This window comes from Varanus komodoensis, unplaced genomic scaffold, assembly GCF_004798865.1.
Source record: "Varanus komodoensis strain SLA01 unplaced genomic scaffold, ASM479886v1 scaffold2, whole genome shotgun sequence".
Taxonomy (NCBI): domain Eukaryota; kingdom Metazoa; phylum Chordata; class Lepidosauria; order Squamata; family Varanidae; genus Varanus; species Varanus komodoensis.
The window spans coordinates 21701007-21714347 of record NW_025335568.1 but is presented as its reverse complement, the minus strand read 5'-3'; the positions used below and the strand labels follow the sequence as shown (position 1 = coordinate 21714347).

General features: G+C 39.4%; 2 protein-coding genes across 5 annotated transcripts in view; one reads left to right on the top strand and one right to left on the bottom strand.

Moving 5' to 3' along the window:
• The first annotated feature begins 356 nt into the window (after positions 1 to 356).
• On the top strand, positions 357 to 3738 carry GIMD1 (GIMAP family P-loop NTPase domain containing 1). The gene is made up of 2 exons (XM_044428503.1): positions 357 to 746; positions 3478 to 3738. Exons 1-2 carry the CDS (start codon positions 357 to 359, stop codon positions 3736 to 3738), a joined length of 651 nt encoding a protein of 216 aa, XP_044284438.1.
• A 1908-nt stretch (positions 3739 to 5646) lies between these two features.
• The window catches only part of AIMP1 (aminoacyl tRNA synthetase complex interacting multifunctional protein 1), a 31609-nt gene continuing 23914 nt past the window's right edge, over positions 5647 to 13341 (bottom strand). For all 4 annotated transcript variants that reach the window (XM_044428662.1, XM_044428660.1, XM_044428661.1 and 1 more), the window contains one exon: positions 5647 to 5901. In XM_044428662.1, the coding sequence (XP_044284597.1) occupies positions 5735 to 5901 (167 nt within the window). In that variant the 3' untranslated portion in view covers positions 5647 to 5734. The remainder of the gene's footprint in view (positions 5902 to 13341) is intronic.

Genomic DNA, 13341 nt, shown 5'->3' with positions numbered 1-13341 from the left:
TCTGTTGGCGACATACAGGTATGAGAGGGGATGTCTCATGGAGGTGGGCAGAGAACTGTTCTCCCCTGCACAGGAAGGAAGGACGCGCTTCAACAGAGCAAAGTTCAGGGAACCAAGGTTCTATTTAGATGCCAGGAAGCACTTCCTGACAGTTAGGACCCTGAGGGTATGGAATGGGCTTCCATGGGAGGTGGTTGAGGCCCCATTGAAGAGGGTGTTCAAAGATAGGCTAGACATGCCCAAGGTGGGCATGTCCTGAGTGGAGCCAGGGGTCAGACTAGATGGCCTGGGAGACCCCTTCTGACTCGCTCTGTTTCTATGTTTCTCTCTTTTCAGGACTGTGAGGGGATATCACTATGTCCAAAGAAGATAGCAAGATGACCATCAATCTTCTCTTGCTTGGAAGGACACAGAGTGGCAAAAGTAGCACAGGAAATACCCTTCTAGGCAGCACAGACTTTGCTAGTCAGTTTTCTCCACACTCTGTGACCATGTCCTGCAGTCTAGGCCGCAGCTGTTTCTTGTCAAACTTTGCACGTCGGCAGGGGAGTGAGCTCAGTGTGCAGATGTGTGTGCTGGACACTCCAGGATATCCTCACAGCAGCCTGAGCAAAGAACAGGTACAGCAAGAAGTGAAAGCAGCTTTAGTGCAGCACTTTGGAAAGAAAGGTCTCCACTTGGCAATTTTGGTCCTAAGAGCTGACGTCCCATTTTGCGAAGAGGATCCCACCATCCCGTTAATCCAGGTAAAAACCAGATGTACGCGTATAACTCTCTCTATCCCATGTCTCCATGCTTTGAAAGGTTTGGTATGCAGCCAAGATGACCATCTAGTTCAAAGCAACATCATCAGAGGAATGGGCAACAGTAGAAGCATCTTGTCCAGCTGCCCAAGCCTAACTCTTGGTCCTGTCTAGAGCAATCCAGTGGATTTGGATTGCTCTAGATGATACTGGCAGTTTTGTAGTTTCAAGTTAAATGACTTCTGAAAGCATAGCCAGCATATGACAAAGTCACAGATGGGTGATACAAAAATAGTGTAGTGCACACCACAAATATTCAGAGTAAAACTTCATTACTTTCATGTAATACTGCACTCTGCTCACTGAAAACAAAGTATGAGGGCAGTTCTGTATGTGTGGATGTAAAATTCAGTCATGCATTAGGACACAAGCCAACCTTCCAAATGGAGGACTTTTGTTTGTTTGTTTAAGCAGATAGGAAGGTAATTTGAGAGTGGTGAAGGGAATAAAGTTAATACTTACTGCTACCATTTCAAAATTATAGTTATGGTTCATAGTTGATGCAATGTTTGGATAATTATTCATTTCTCTAGAAAATTCCAGATGCTGATTTCATTGATCATAAAATAAATGGGGCAAGAGAATTGATGGTGTGTAAGGAAACAAAAGATTTCTAATGAATCATGTTTAGATCTCATGGTGGCTTTCCTTCAAGAACACTGCAACCACAAATATTAATTTAACAATAATAGCAAACACCTGTTGAATCACGTTTTTGTTTAGTCACAAAGTCGTGTCCAACCCATCATGACCCCATGGACAACATTCCTCCAGGCTATCCTGTCCTTGATCATCCCCTGGAGTCCACTTAAGCTTGTGACTCCCTCTAGCCACCTCATCCTCTGCCGTACCCTTCTCCTTTTGTCGTCAATCGTTCCCAGCAGCAGGGTCTTCTCTAGTGAGTTGTTCCTTCTCATTAGGTGGCCTAACTATTTGAGTTTCATCTTCAGTATCTGGTCTTCTAAGGAGCAGTCAGGGTTGATTGCCTTTAAGATTGACTGGTTTGATCTCTTTGCAGTCCAAGGAACTCTCAGGAGTCTCCACCGGCTCCTCAAATCAAAGTAACTTAATCCTTCATCACTCGGCGTTCCTTATGGCCCAACTTATGGTTGAATCACATACCATACAGAATTAAAGATAAACACAAATTGACCTCATTTTTTTACTACTTTTGTTAATGTGAAGATTTCAGGTTCCCCCCTATGTTGCAGGTCCTGAAAAGGTGACAAAACAGTTCAAGGGGGAGATCATATTACCGAACCCACTTTGCAGCCATGTCTCAGGAAGCCTCTAACTGGAACTCTACCTCATTCTCAGTGAGGCCCAAATGGATAATTAAATCCAAAGGCTGGGCCTCATCTTTCCTCAGAATCTTCATCCCAGCACCTAGACTTCTCCAGAGCAGCCGAAGGTGCAAACTGGGTAACAGACAGATCACTGTTACCTGGTTTATTGAACTAAATGGTACTACTTGTTTTGAATAAAGTTATCCTTCTATGTTAAACTAAGTTAACACCACAAACAAAAGATCTGATTCACTGAAAAGCATTCTTAGTAGTGACAGAAGAGTGCATATGTAATGAAGCTTGAAGTGACTGCAGAATTGGTATAGCTGGTTTTCTAACCATGTTTACTAGTCCTGCAAGGCCTTTATATCTGGGTAAGTCGTTGGTTCAGTGAGTTGCTTTGGAAAGGGGATTATTCGGCCATCAGACTTCCATTCTGTGTGCTCACTCAATGTGTTGAGCATGAAAGAGAGCCACTAAGGAATGTGTTTATAGCACATTTTCTGTCACCTCTTGAGTTTCCAAACAGTATGAGTTTCAGTCATTGTACTTTCCTTATGACTATTAGCCAAAATAGCATAGAACTGTTTATACATATCTGATCACAGCATATGGGCTACAGGAGGAGTCCAGTTTAACCTTATACATCCAGTGTCATGGTGAGATTAAATTACAGGGCTAAATCTAACACATCACAAATTCAGAATTCCCCTTTCTCTCCTTGCCCTCCTCAAATCTGTTTAGAAGATCCTCCAAACTCTGGAGCAGATCTGATAACACAGGACCAAGGGAAATCCGATCCCCATTTCCCTAGAAGAATACAATTGGATTGAACCCATATTACTGTTTGACTTGGTATGTTTTTAGTAGTGAAACTAACTTGCAGAGGTCCAGGGACTAAACAGTCTACCTTTGCTTATGGCTCTAAAGGCAGTGTTTGAGTAGTACATACTGCAATCTTCAACTGAACCACAAGATGGCCATTTCAGTGTAGCCTGTCATCACTTCCTGTTCTCCTTTGAAAGTTATAAATACATCTTGCCCTTTTCCAAGCAGGGTCAGCATAGTGCATACAGTACCCCTCAGCCCGGTATTTCTTTTACAACCCACCATAAATGCCTGGTTTTATGTGGACATAATGGGGGACTCAACTTGGAAAAGAAAGTTGCTTAACCAATGCCATTGCCCTGAAATCTCACTCCTACAGCCTCCTGTGCTCCCAAAACCCACCCAGTAAGGTTTGGCAATCATCTGAAACCATGTGGTATGGACTGAGGAGGGGATTGAAAAGTTTTTTGTGTACTGAAATCAATGTTTTGCTCATTGGTTGTAAACACTGATGTATAAGGGAAAAAAAATTAAAGCAGTAACCTTATCTTTTGTTTTAGGAACTCCTGGGTCCAAACTGGGGGTCTTATACGGCAATCTTATTCACCCATGCAGATCTGCTTGAAAATTCCAGGCTCAGCTCAGAACAATATTTACATACTGCCACAGATCCACTACATGAAGTCATGCAGTCAGTACAGCAAAAATACATTTTTGTAAACAATCATGCAAGCATTCGAAAAGAGGAAAACATAAGGGTTTTGAGAAAAATTATGGAGTTTGTAAGACAAAACAGTTACCAAACCCTTCTATTCAAATAAACAACGGGGCAAATGGATTAATGCATGGTTTGCTTTCAGTTTCTTAGATATAAGCTCTACTTCTCCTCTGTTATTCCTTTGGGTGTCTTTTTAGATATTAAATTCTTTAGGAAGGGACACATTTTTATAATGGGAAAATATCAAGTAGACCTCTAGGTATGGTACAAATAACTTGTACTCTCAACAATTCTTTAAGTAATATCTGGATACAACTACAGTAAAGTATGTCATTATAAATAGTAAACGAGTGTCTTCAGTTTTAGATATCAATGATAAAATGCAAAGAATTAAAGACACAGAAAAGAGGAAACAATTCTTATGTCATCTAAGGATCTGTTTTTCTCTGTGTGTTTTTCAACTCTGTTGTTGGGAGGATAAACACTCAACAACTTGTACTGGGGACATCAGTCCTGGGTGATGATATTGTCAATTTGATCTGTTAACTTGTGTTAAATATAAATTGAATTATCAAGTCTGCAGCAGTAGTATATAACATTAATGAGATTCCATCTAATGCTGAGAAATTATTGTATTCAGTATAACATCAAAAAGTTGCAATGAAGAGAGTGCTAGTTATGCCTAAACTAGTATATTTGGAACTGCTAAAATGTTTAAGTTGTATTTAAGGAGTTAGGGCACTGAGCCATCTCTGGTTTTGACTAGCGACTTCAATAGCAGGCTGTAGTAAATTCTATCAGAATACGTGGTAGTTCTTTCTATGTAATATGTTCAGCATCCAATATAGTCAAAATAAACTCATCTTGGTTTTAAAAACTCATCATAAATGTAGTAAACAAAGAGGAGCTAATATGGCCACATTAGTTGTATTGCCCCAGCTTTAAGTTACAATGCATAGTCTCTCTCTCCTCTTCTTTACAATGAACAAGTCAATCATACCAACTTTGCTTAGTTATATGAAAATAGCAGTGCTGAAACAGCAAAATGACACTTTCCACCTGATTAGTTTATGAAGTTGTAAGAATGCCGTGTTCCATCACTTGTTCATAAACGCATGTTGGTACTGCTCTTGAAACACAACTGCTATGTTCAATTCTCCCATAAATCAATACAAGAGAAAACATTGCTTATTTATATATTAGAGAACATAATTATATAAAAAATCAGTTTAAACTGTTTTGTGAGTCATTGTCATCTTTGTGTATTTTTGTCCTGAGCTACATATTATATCATACAAGACAGACATTTCCATTTAAGACAGATCTGAGAACATATCACATTAAACAGTATAGTGTATAGTAGGTTATGTAGGAGCCAATTTTATTCTGAGATATGTATAACATTTAATTAAACTTGCTAAATTAAAATTATTAAAATATTTATTTTGTAGGCATCAAACTGTGATGGGTCATGTCTGAGAAGACATGAATAGGACCGAATTATTACTGTACTAAATAAGCCTTGTTTGTGTGCAATTAAGGACATGAGACAGGTGAAACTGGGCTCAGCTGCTAGTTCCATCCTCAGCAATATCCCCATCCTTTTATTCACCAAACTTGCTGGGTGGAACATTGTGGTCTGTGGCCTTTTCAGTCTATGTTCATTGTTTTTGTGAAATTAAAATGTTGAGTATCATTTTAAGCATGAAATCCATAAGGATGTATACTACAGACCATGCAAAGAACCTGCATATAAACTCTGAACAGAATAAGCTCATCACTATATCAGTTCAAACACAGACCACTGATATACAGTAGCTGGACAGGAATATTGGTTATGAGTTGCATTTACATTCTTCAGACTACCTACAAATTACTGTAATGTCCTCTACCCCATCTAATCAATGTTTTTAATCATATTCAAGGAAACAGCAAATGAAGAAATTGAAAATTGTTAAGCATGAATATCCATACTTGTGCTAACAGATGTAACAAAAATGAATGAACTATGTTTTTAGGTGAGGCAATATTCGTTTAATTGTGTTCACATTTTTTTTCCACTCAAAATGACCTCAAGCTGCTCCACAACTTGTTAGTGTTTACTTGATTCCACTGTTGGCCATGGTAGTAGCCCTGCATATGCCTTTTCCTTTCACTTCAAATGGTACTCCTTTATATGTGGCAACACACTGGTCATTGGTATGAAGATCAGGCTGAATCTGCTCCCATATTTTCTTCTTTGGATTAAGTTCTTTATCAGGTTCACCTATGAATAATAGACATGAGGAATGTAAGGAGGGATTTGAAAGAGTATTTTCATTACAATCGTAATGGAAATGACATAAACTGTAAGAACAAACATGTTTTCTATCATACCAAAACTAAATATGTTGACTTGAATTTTGAAAGTAATTTCAGTATGATCTATGTCTGGTAATAAACGTACATGGAAGACTTGAGTGAAACAGATATCCAAAGAATAAAGAACCCTAGCCTGGTATAGGCATAATATCCTTTTTAAAAACTAGGCTTAAGGGATGCAAACTACCTCACCATGACCATGGCTAGGTATTATGACATGAGTGCAAACCACAGTCAGCATGCATGATTTGAAAACCATGGCTTCAAATTCTAATAGGAAGACACACCCTGGTTACCATTAATAACGCTTTCATTTGTGGAAACAGCAGCTAGCTATAGTTAAAGTAAGAGTTCCGAAGCACTCAGCATCTGGGACGCAAAACTGTCCACCATATTTTAATGTTGGATAGTAAAGCGATAGAAAACACATGGATACAAACTATGATCCTTTCCATGTAACCTAGAGCTAGAGAACTGTAAGAATAATGTTCTCAGTGAGACTGCTTTGAGTTGCTATGGGGTCGCAACAGTAGTATAATGCAAAGCTCATAGGTAAGATTATCAAAACCAGTTAAGTGAGCTAAGTGTTCTGCTTCCCATCACAATATGAGAGATCATGAGAGCAGCAGTAATGTTTTGTTCTTTACTCCCTTAGTACAAGATTCTTACAGTAATTAGTGCATATATGAATCCACTTGCTATGAATACATACTTTGTGAAATCAAGAATTCTTTCAACAACCTCATGATGTTCCTGTACTGAAGTATCAGGTAAAGAAAATGAAGGATTAATTCCAAATGATATAGGTATTATTTTTATTTACAGCGATTTTTGAAACACAAGAAACAATTAATCTGCTCTACCACTTTAAAGAATACACATACGGAGAGATGTGTATGTCAACAAACCAAACCAAACAAGTTATTATAAAAAGAAATATTATAATTAATTTACTAACAAATGAGTTTCAAGTCAACATGAGCTGAAAAAAGCTTTCAATTTACTGAACGGAGATACCTGGGATACCTTTTTTTTGGTGTGTAAAATTCCTTCTAACAAGTTCATCAGACTGAAGTAACAGTATTTCTCATCTATAGTCCTTTTTACTATTGGTGCTTCTAGTGAGCTGCCAACACCATCATATTTATATTGCATGGTTGCAACATTAAAAACATATACAATGAGAACATAAATTGAAAATATTAAATATAGTATCAACATTATATAAAATATCAATGTTTAAAATAGTAAAAAATAATTACTACTAGTCCAATACAGTGTAACAAGTTCAGGCTATTCCCAAAGGCCTGTCAGAGCAGAAAGGCTTTTGTCCACCTCTGAAAACACAACCAGGGGTGGGGGGCACCAATTTAGCCTCTTTACAGAAGGCATTCCAGAGTCCTGGAGCAGCCATCAAGAAGGCCTTATTCTGTGTTCCCACCAAGATAGTGAAACTAAGAGAATGGCCTCTCCAAGAGCACAGATATGCTCATGAGAGAGAAGACAGTCTTTTAGATACCCTAGATCCAAGCCATACAGGTCATAAACAAGACTTTGAATTGTACCCAGAAATAGACTGTAAAGGAGTTATGTGTTCCCTATAGCCAGCTCCAATCAACAGTTGGGCAGCAGCTCTCTGAATGAGGTGGCATTTCCAAGCATGTTGAAGTAATCCAAACATGATGTAGCTAAGGCATGTGTCACTGTGGACAAGTCCAAAATCACTAGGAATGGGTGTAGCTGGCACACCAGTTTTAACTGTACAAATGCACTCCTGGCCACCAGCAAAACCTGGGCATGCAGGCTCATGGTAGAATCCAGACGTACACCCAAGCTGTGAACCTGTGTCTCCAGGGGGAATGCAACCCTATTCAGCACAGATTGAATCCCTATTCCTTGAGCCACCTTCTGACTGACTATGAACATCTGTCGTGCCTGGATTAAGAGTTAGATTGCTTGCCCTCTTCTAATCCATTACTGCCAACAAATACTGGTTTAGCACTGAAACAGCTTTCTTGGCATGAGATGGAAAGCATCTTTTTAGGTTGTGACACCTAACCTCAAAACTTTGAACAACCTCTCCCAACAGTTTTATATATGTTAAAGAGCATGAGGGACAAAACAGATCTCTGAGGAACTTCACAGGTCAGTGGCCAGGAAGCTGAACAGCAGACAACGCCCCTGGGTTCATCCCTTCCACAGAATGGATCCACTGTAGGACAGACCTCAAATTCCTATTCAAGTGAGGTCATCAAGATAGATATCATGGTCAATAGTATTGAAACCTGCTGAGAGGTCCAACAGTTCTGGACTGCTTTAATATACAGAAAGATATGCCTTAATACACAGTACAAGACTTAAAAGAAATAGGAACACATTATGCAGGAAAAGATTTTTATAGCTGATATAGCTGCTAGACTTCCACATTAACTAATACTAACTAATGCTAATGTCAACACTGTTAGGAAGAAACATTAACCCAATAGTCCACGTGCTTTGAATTTTGACTTTTGTCAATAAATTATAGCTTGGGCATGCTAACTAGGCTTTTTTGCCTTTTTCATTCTCTCCCCTCCACCCACTTCCATCAACTGTTCAAACTTTTTCCTTTTCCACTTTCAAATACAATTTATTATGTAGCTTGGCAAACTGCTATTTAAGAAGTATCAAAACTTCCTTGGGACCACAGAGCTTCTTGTTCAGTTCTTTGGAAACCTGTTCAAGTTTTTTTTAATAGTAACACTTTTAAAAGGAGTCTCTTTAATTTAATCTATACTGAATTAACAGTGAAATGCTTACATTAACTATAGTAGGATCTAAGATTAAAATATAAACAAGTATTAATGTTTTGTTATTTTTTTTACATTTGAAGCTAGAAACATCTACACTTAACATTGGCTGCTGATAACAGCTGTTGGTATTTTTCATCATACTCCTTTGGTATGCTGGCAAGAAAATGGACTGATTTCCAGACTTTGGGAAAAAATGGTTGCTGTACCTGCCCACCCATCATTAATGAACAGAAAAAGAAAAACAATTCCATCAGTTTCAACCTGGCCATAGCATACTGTTACTTGCGCAATTTTCTTCTGATCTGCTTTTATGACTAAGCTCAGTCATACACGGCACGTCTGGTTTTTAAAGTCAGAGAATCTGGATCTAGAAATGGTCACACGATATCTTCATGGAACTTACTGGCATTTGGTGTTGACCCAATGCTACCAGATGGCTAGAGATCAATTTTCCACTCCAGCAGCCATACAGCTAATTACTATTAACTTTCCATGCCTCTATGTAGGATAGGTTGGCCTGTGAAGCTTCAGTGAATCAACTATAAACAACTAATACTTTTTACAGAGCAACAGCTTACTTTTTAAAGAAGCAACAAGCAATTTGGAAGCTAATTAAGATGAACTGCCTACACAGCACCCCAATTTTTACAGTAAGCTGAATGCTCCCATGCACATAGATAAAGAAGAATCTAAGCAAAACTATAACTGTAATACCACAAAGGTGAAGGCAATCCTTTGAAAATGCAAACATTATAAAAGCAAATGCAGTTTTGAAGAATAAATTAAAATCTGGCTTTTATTATATAAACACCTTCTGGATCTTATTAAACTTGCTTTGGAATACCCAGGCAAGCTCCCCTGGGATCTGTGGTGGGCTTGTATTAGATTAGCACAGGCACCACTTTTAAACATTACCAGAACACCACGTTGTGTGTTCCACAGAAACCTCCACAGAAACCTCCCCTTCTCATTCCTTTTAAGAGAAACATCCATTCTGAAGGACATCTATAAATAAAATTGCATAAAACTCAGCATTCTTACTCTCTTGGATAGAAGTTTTAATTTCTAAATATGTAGAAAAAGCAAATAGATATACATTTAACTGAAGTGCTGGCTCAGACTAACCCATCCATGAAAACATACTAGAATTCATTGCAGATCAGGCAATGTACCCTTGAGAGAAAGGATCAAAGTCAGGCAATGGATATCTTCCCCAGTATATGGCACAGTTATCTGGAAAAAATGTTTTTTTTTAAGTTTTCTTTAACTTACTTGGGACAAAGATACCACTCACTCCTGCAAAGGAAAGAGTCTAAAACAAATATTTCTGGCTATTTAGGTATACCCGTAATAGGACCTTATTTAACTCTAAAATTTTCATTTACACATTGAGTAAACTATCTTTGTCAACATTACTGCTAAAGAATCTAAAAGGGCTTAAGTTACAGTATACATTTTCAGAAGGTCCAATGTAACCAGGATTTATTTGAGACTGATGGTAGTGAGGGCAAAGCTGATCAACTTATTAAGCCTCCAAGAGGCATCACACATTCATCACTCAAAGGGGTTGCTGTGGGGGTCAGGACTGTTTTGCTATGGAAGTTTCTCTCCAATCTGGGCCTTGCATTATGCAGCAAAGCCCACATGTGTGATGCACAGAGACCATAACACAGAACAGTGGCCTCCAAACTAGTTCCAATGCATTGCTCCTGCCAGTTCCTATTCAATGCAAGAAACCTGCACAATTAATATGGATACAATGGCCCAGTTTGCATGTTAATCGCCATCATGCTTGCTTAAGCTACAGCACATTCTGGGCACTGTTTACCTAATTACCTGCTTAGGTACAGCCTATTGTGCTGCCCAAGCCCAGGTGCCACAGCTTGTTGAAGGGGAAAACAAGTCCCCAAATAACCTACTGGAAATTGTTGGCTTATGCACCAGTGCAAGCATTCTACCAAATGAGAACTAGCATATACAGAATAGTTCACATTAAAGGCTACTTATTTTTAATTTTTTTTTATGTTCCATAACATTCCAAATTTTAAAAAGAATTCATAAAAAGGAACAGCACAATTCCCCTCATCAACTAAGCCATCACTAATTGCTCCTGCCAAATACAGATAAGTATAAAAAGGTAAAGGTTTCCCCTTGATGTGAAGTCCAGTCATGCATGACTCTAGGGGGCGGTGCTCATCTCCATTTCCTGGCCGAGGGAGCCAGCGTTTGTCTGCAGACAGTCTCTGTGGTCATTTGGTCGGCATGACTAAACACCGAGGTGCACGGAACGCTGTTACCTGCCCACCGAAGTGGTACCTTTTTATCTACTTGCATTTGCATGCTTTCAAACAGCAAGGTTGGCAGGAGCTGGGACAGAGCAACGGGGACTCACCCCGTTGTGCAGATTTGAACCGGTGACCTTTCAATCAACCAGCCCAGCAGCACAGTGGTTTAAACCACTGTGCCACCTGCATCCCTTACAGATAAGTATACAAAGGTGCAATAGATCAATCCCAACTAAAGATCCACCTAAACAGGCCATGTTCATCAAACGCTGTAATGCTGAGAGAGAAGTGAAGGAACAGGGATGTGGGTCTTGAATCTGAAGTGACCTTAAGACAGAGAAGAACAGAGAGCAGCCTGCCCTCCAGTCAACTTACTGGGTAAACAAGTTCATACAGAGGGAAGTGGTAGCTCTGTACTTGCAAAAGCAATACCACAGCTTAGAAGCCCACTAGGCATGACAGTACAAAGGATTGGGGACTTTAAAGCAGCTTAGTCAAAATTAGGTTATACAAGTTTAACAACTGCCTTAGGATAGAATGATTCTCTTCCATATGATAAAAAAGTGGATAATAAACAGCAAGATAGCTGATCATGAGTAATTTAAAACTAGATTTAAACCTTATATATTAATTCGATTTAAGACTTGATTCAGTAGCAAGACAACAGCCATTTTTGGCACTGCACCAAATCATGGCAGAACTTCATGGACCAGTTGTGCTGCATTCCAGGTTTTCAGCTCTGTTGAAACCAGTTCCTCTTCCTCACTATGCATCCATCACAAAGAATGACTGCATCCAGAATAAACGGTAAAGTGCCTAGACATGTGCCTAGACTATAGTTATGTATAGCATTTCCTAGGGACTAGATCTTGTTTAAGATTTAGAAGTGCAAGCTGCTAATGCTTAAACCAGAACACTGGGATTTTAGAAAGCATTTTACATTATGCACTGTGTCACTATCCACGCTTTTCAGATGCAGTAGGCTATTATGATTTAATTGTCTAGAAGAAGCAACAGTGAGAACTGGACATGGAACCACTGATTGGTTCAAAATTGAGAAAATTCGGCAAGGCTGTATACTGTCACCTTGCCTATTTAACCATATGCAGAGCACATCATGAGAAAGGCAGGGCTGAATGAATCACCAGTTGGAATTAAGATTGCTGGGAGAAATATCAACAACCTCAGATATGCAGATGATACCACTCCCATGGCAGAAAGCGAAGAGGAACTAAAGAGTCTCTTGATGCGGGTGAAGGAGGAGAGTACAAAAGTTGGCTAGAAACTGAACATCAAGAAAACTAAGATCATGGCATCTGGTCCTCTCACTTCCTGGCAAATAGATGTGGTAGAAATAGAGGTAGTGACAGATTTTATTTTCCTGGGCTCCAAGACCACCACAGACGGGGACTGCAGCCAAGAAATTAAAAGATGCTTGCTCCTGGGGAGGAAAGCTATGGCAAATCTAGACAGCATACTAAAAAGCAGAGACATCACCCTGCCAACAAAAGTGTGTATAGTCAAGGCTATGGTTTTCCCAGTTGCAATGTTTGGCTGGGAAAGCTGGACCATAAGGAAGGCTGAGCGCCAAAAACTGAGGCCTTTGAATTGTGGTGCTGGAGAAGACTCCTGAGAGTCCCTTGGACTGTAAGGCGATCAAACCGGTCAGTCCTAGAGAAGATCAGCCCTGACTGCTCTTTAGAAGGCCAGATCCTGAAGATGAAACTCAAATACTTTGGCCACCTAATGAGAAAGAAGGACTCCCTGGAGAAGAGCCTAATGCTGGGAACAATAGATGGCAAAAGAAGAAGGGGACGGCAGAGAATGAGGTGGCTAGATGGAGTCACTGAAGCAGTAGGCATGAACTTAAGTGCACTCCGAGGAATGGAGGACTGTTGTCCATGGGGTTGCAATGGGTCGGACACGACTTTGCAACTAACAACAAAATTCACTAACAGGTAAGAAGGACATACAATCCATTGTAGAGTTTAATAAATAATATCACAATAGTCCTATCTTGCATCTCCTTGTTTCTGATAACAACATTGCTTCTGCTGGGTTTACCCCCCTCACCTCTCACTCACAGATATCCAGAACCAATTTCCCTGTGGGAATAACGAGGAGAGGGAGGGAGGCAAAGACAACTTAAAGCACCTGTTCTTGCTAGGCTGATTTTGCTTTATTTGAATTGTCTAGCTTTTGAAGTTCTCCTTGCATTTCATTAATATTATGAGGTGCTTTGAGGACTTTAGTTCAAAAGGAGATACA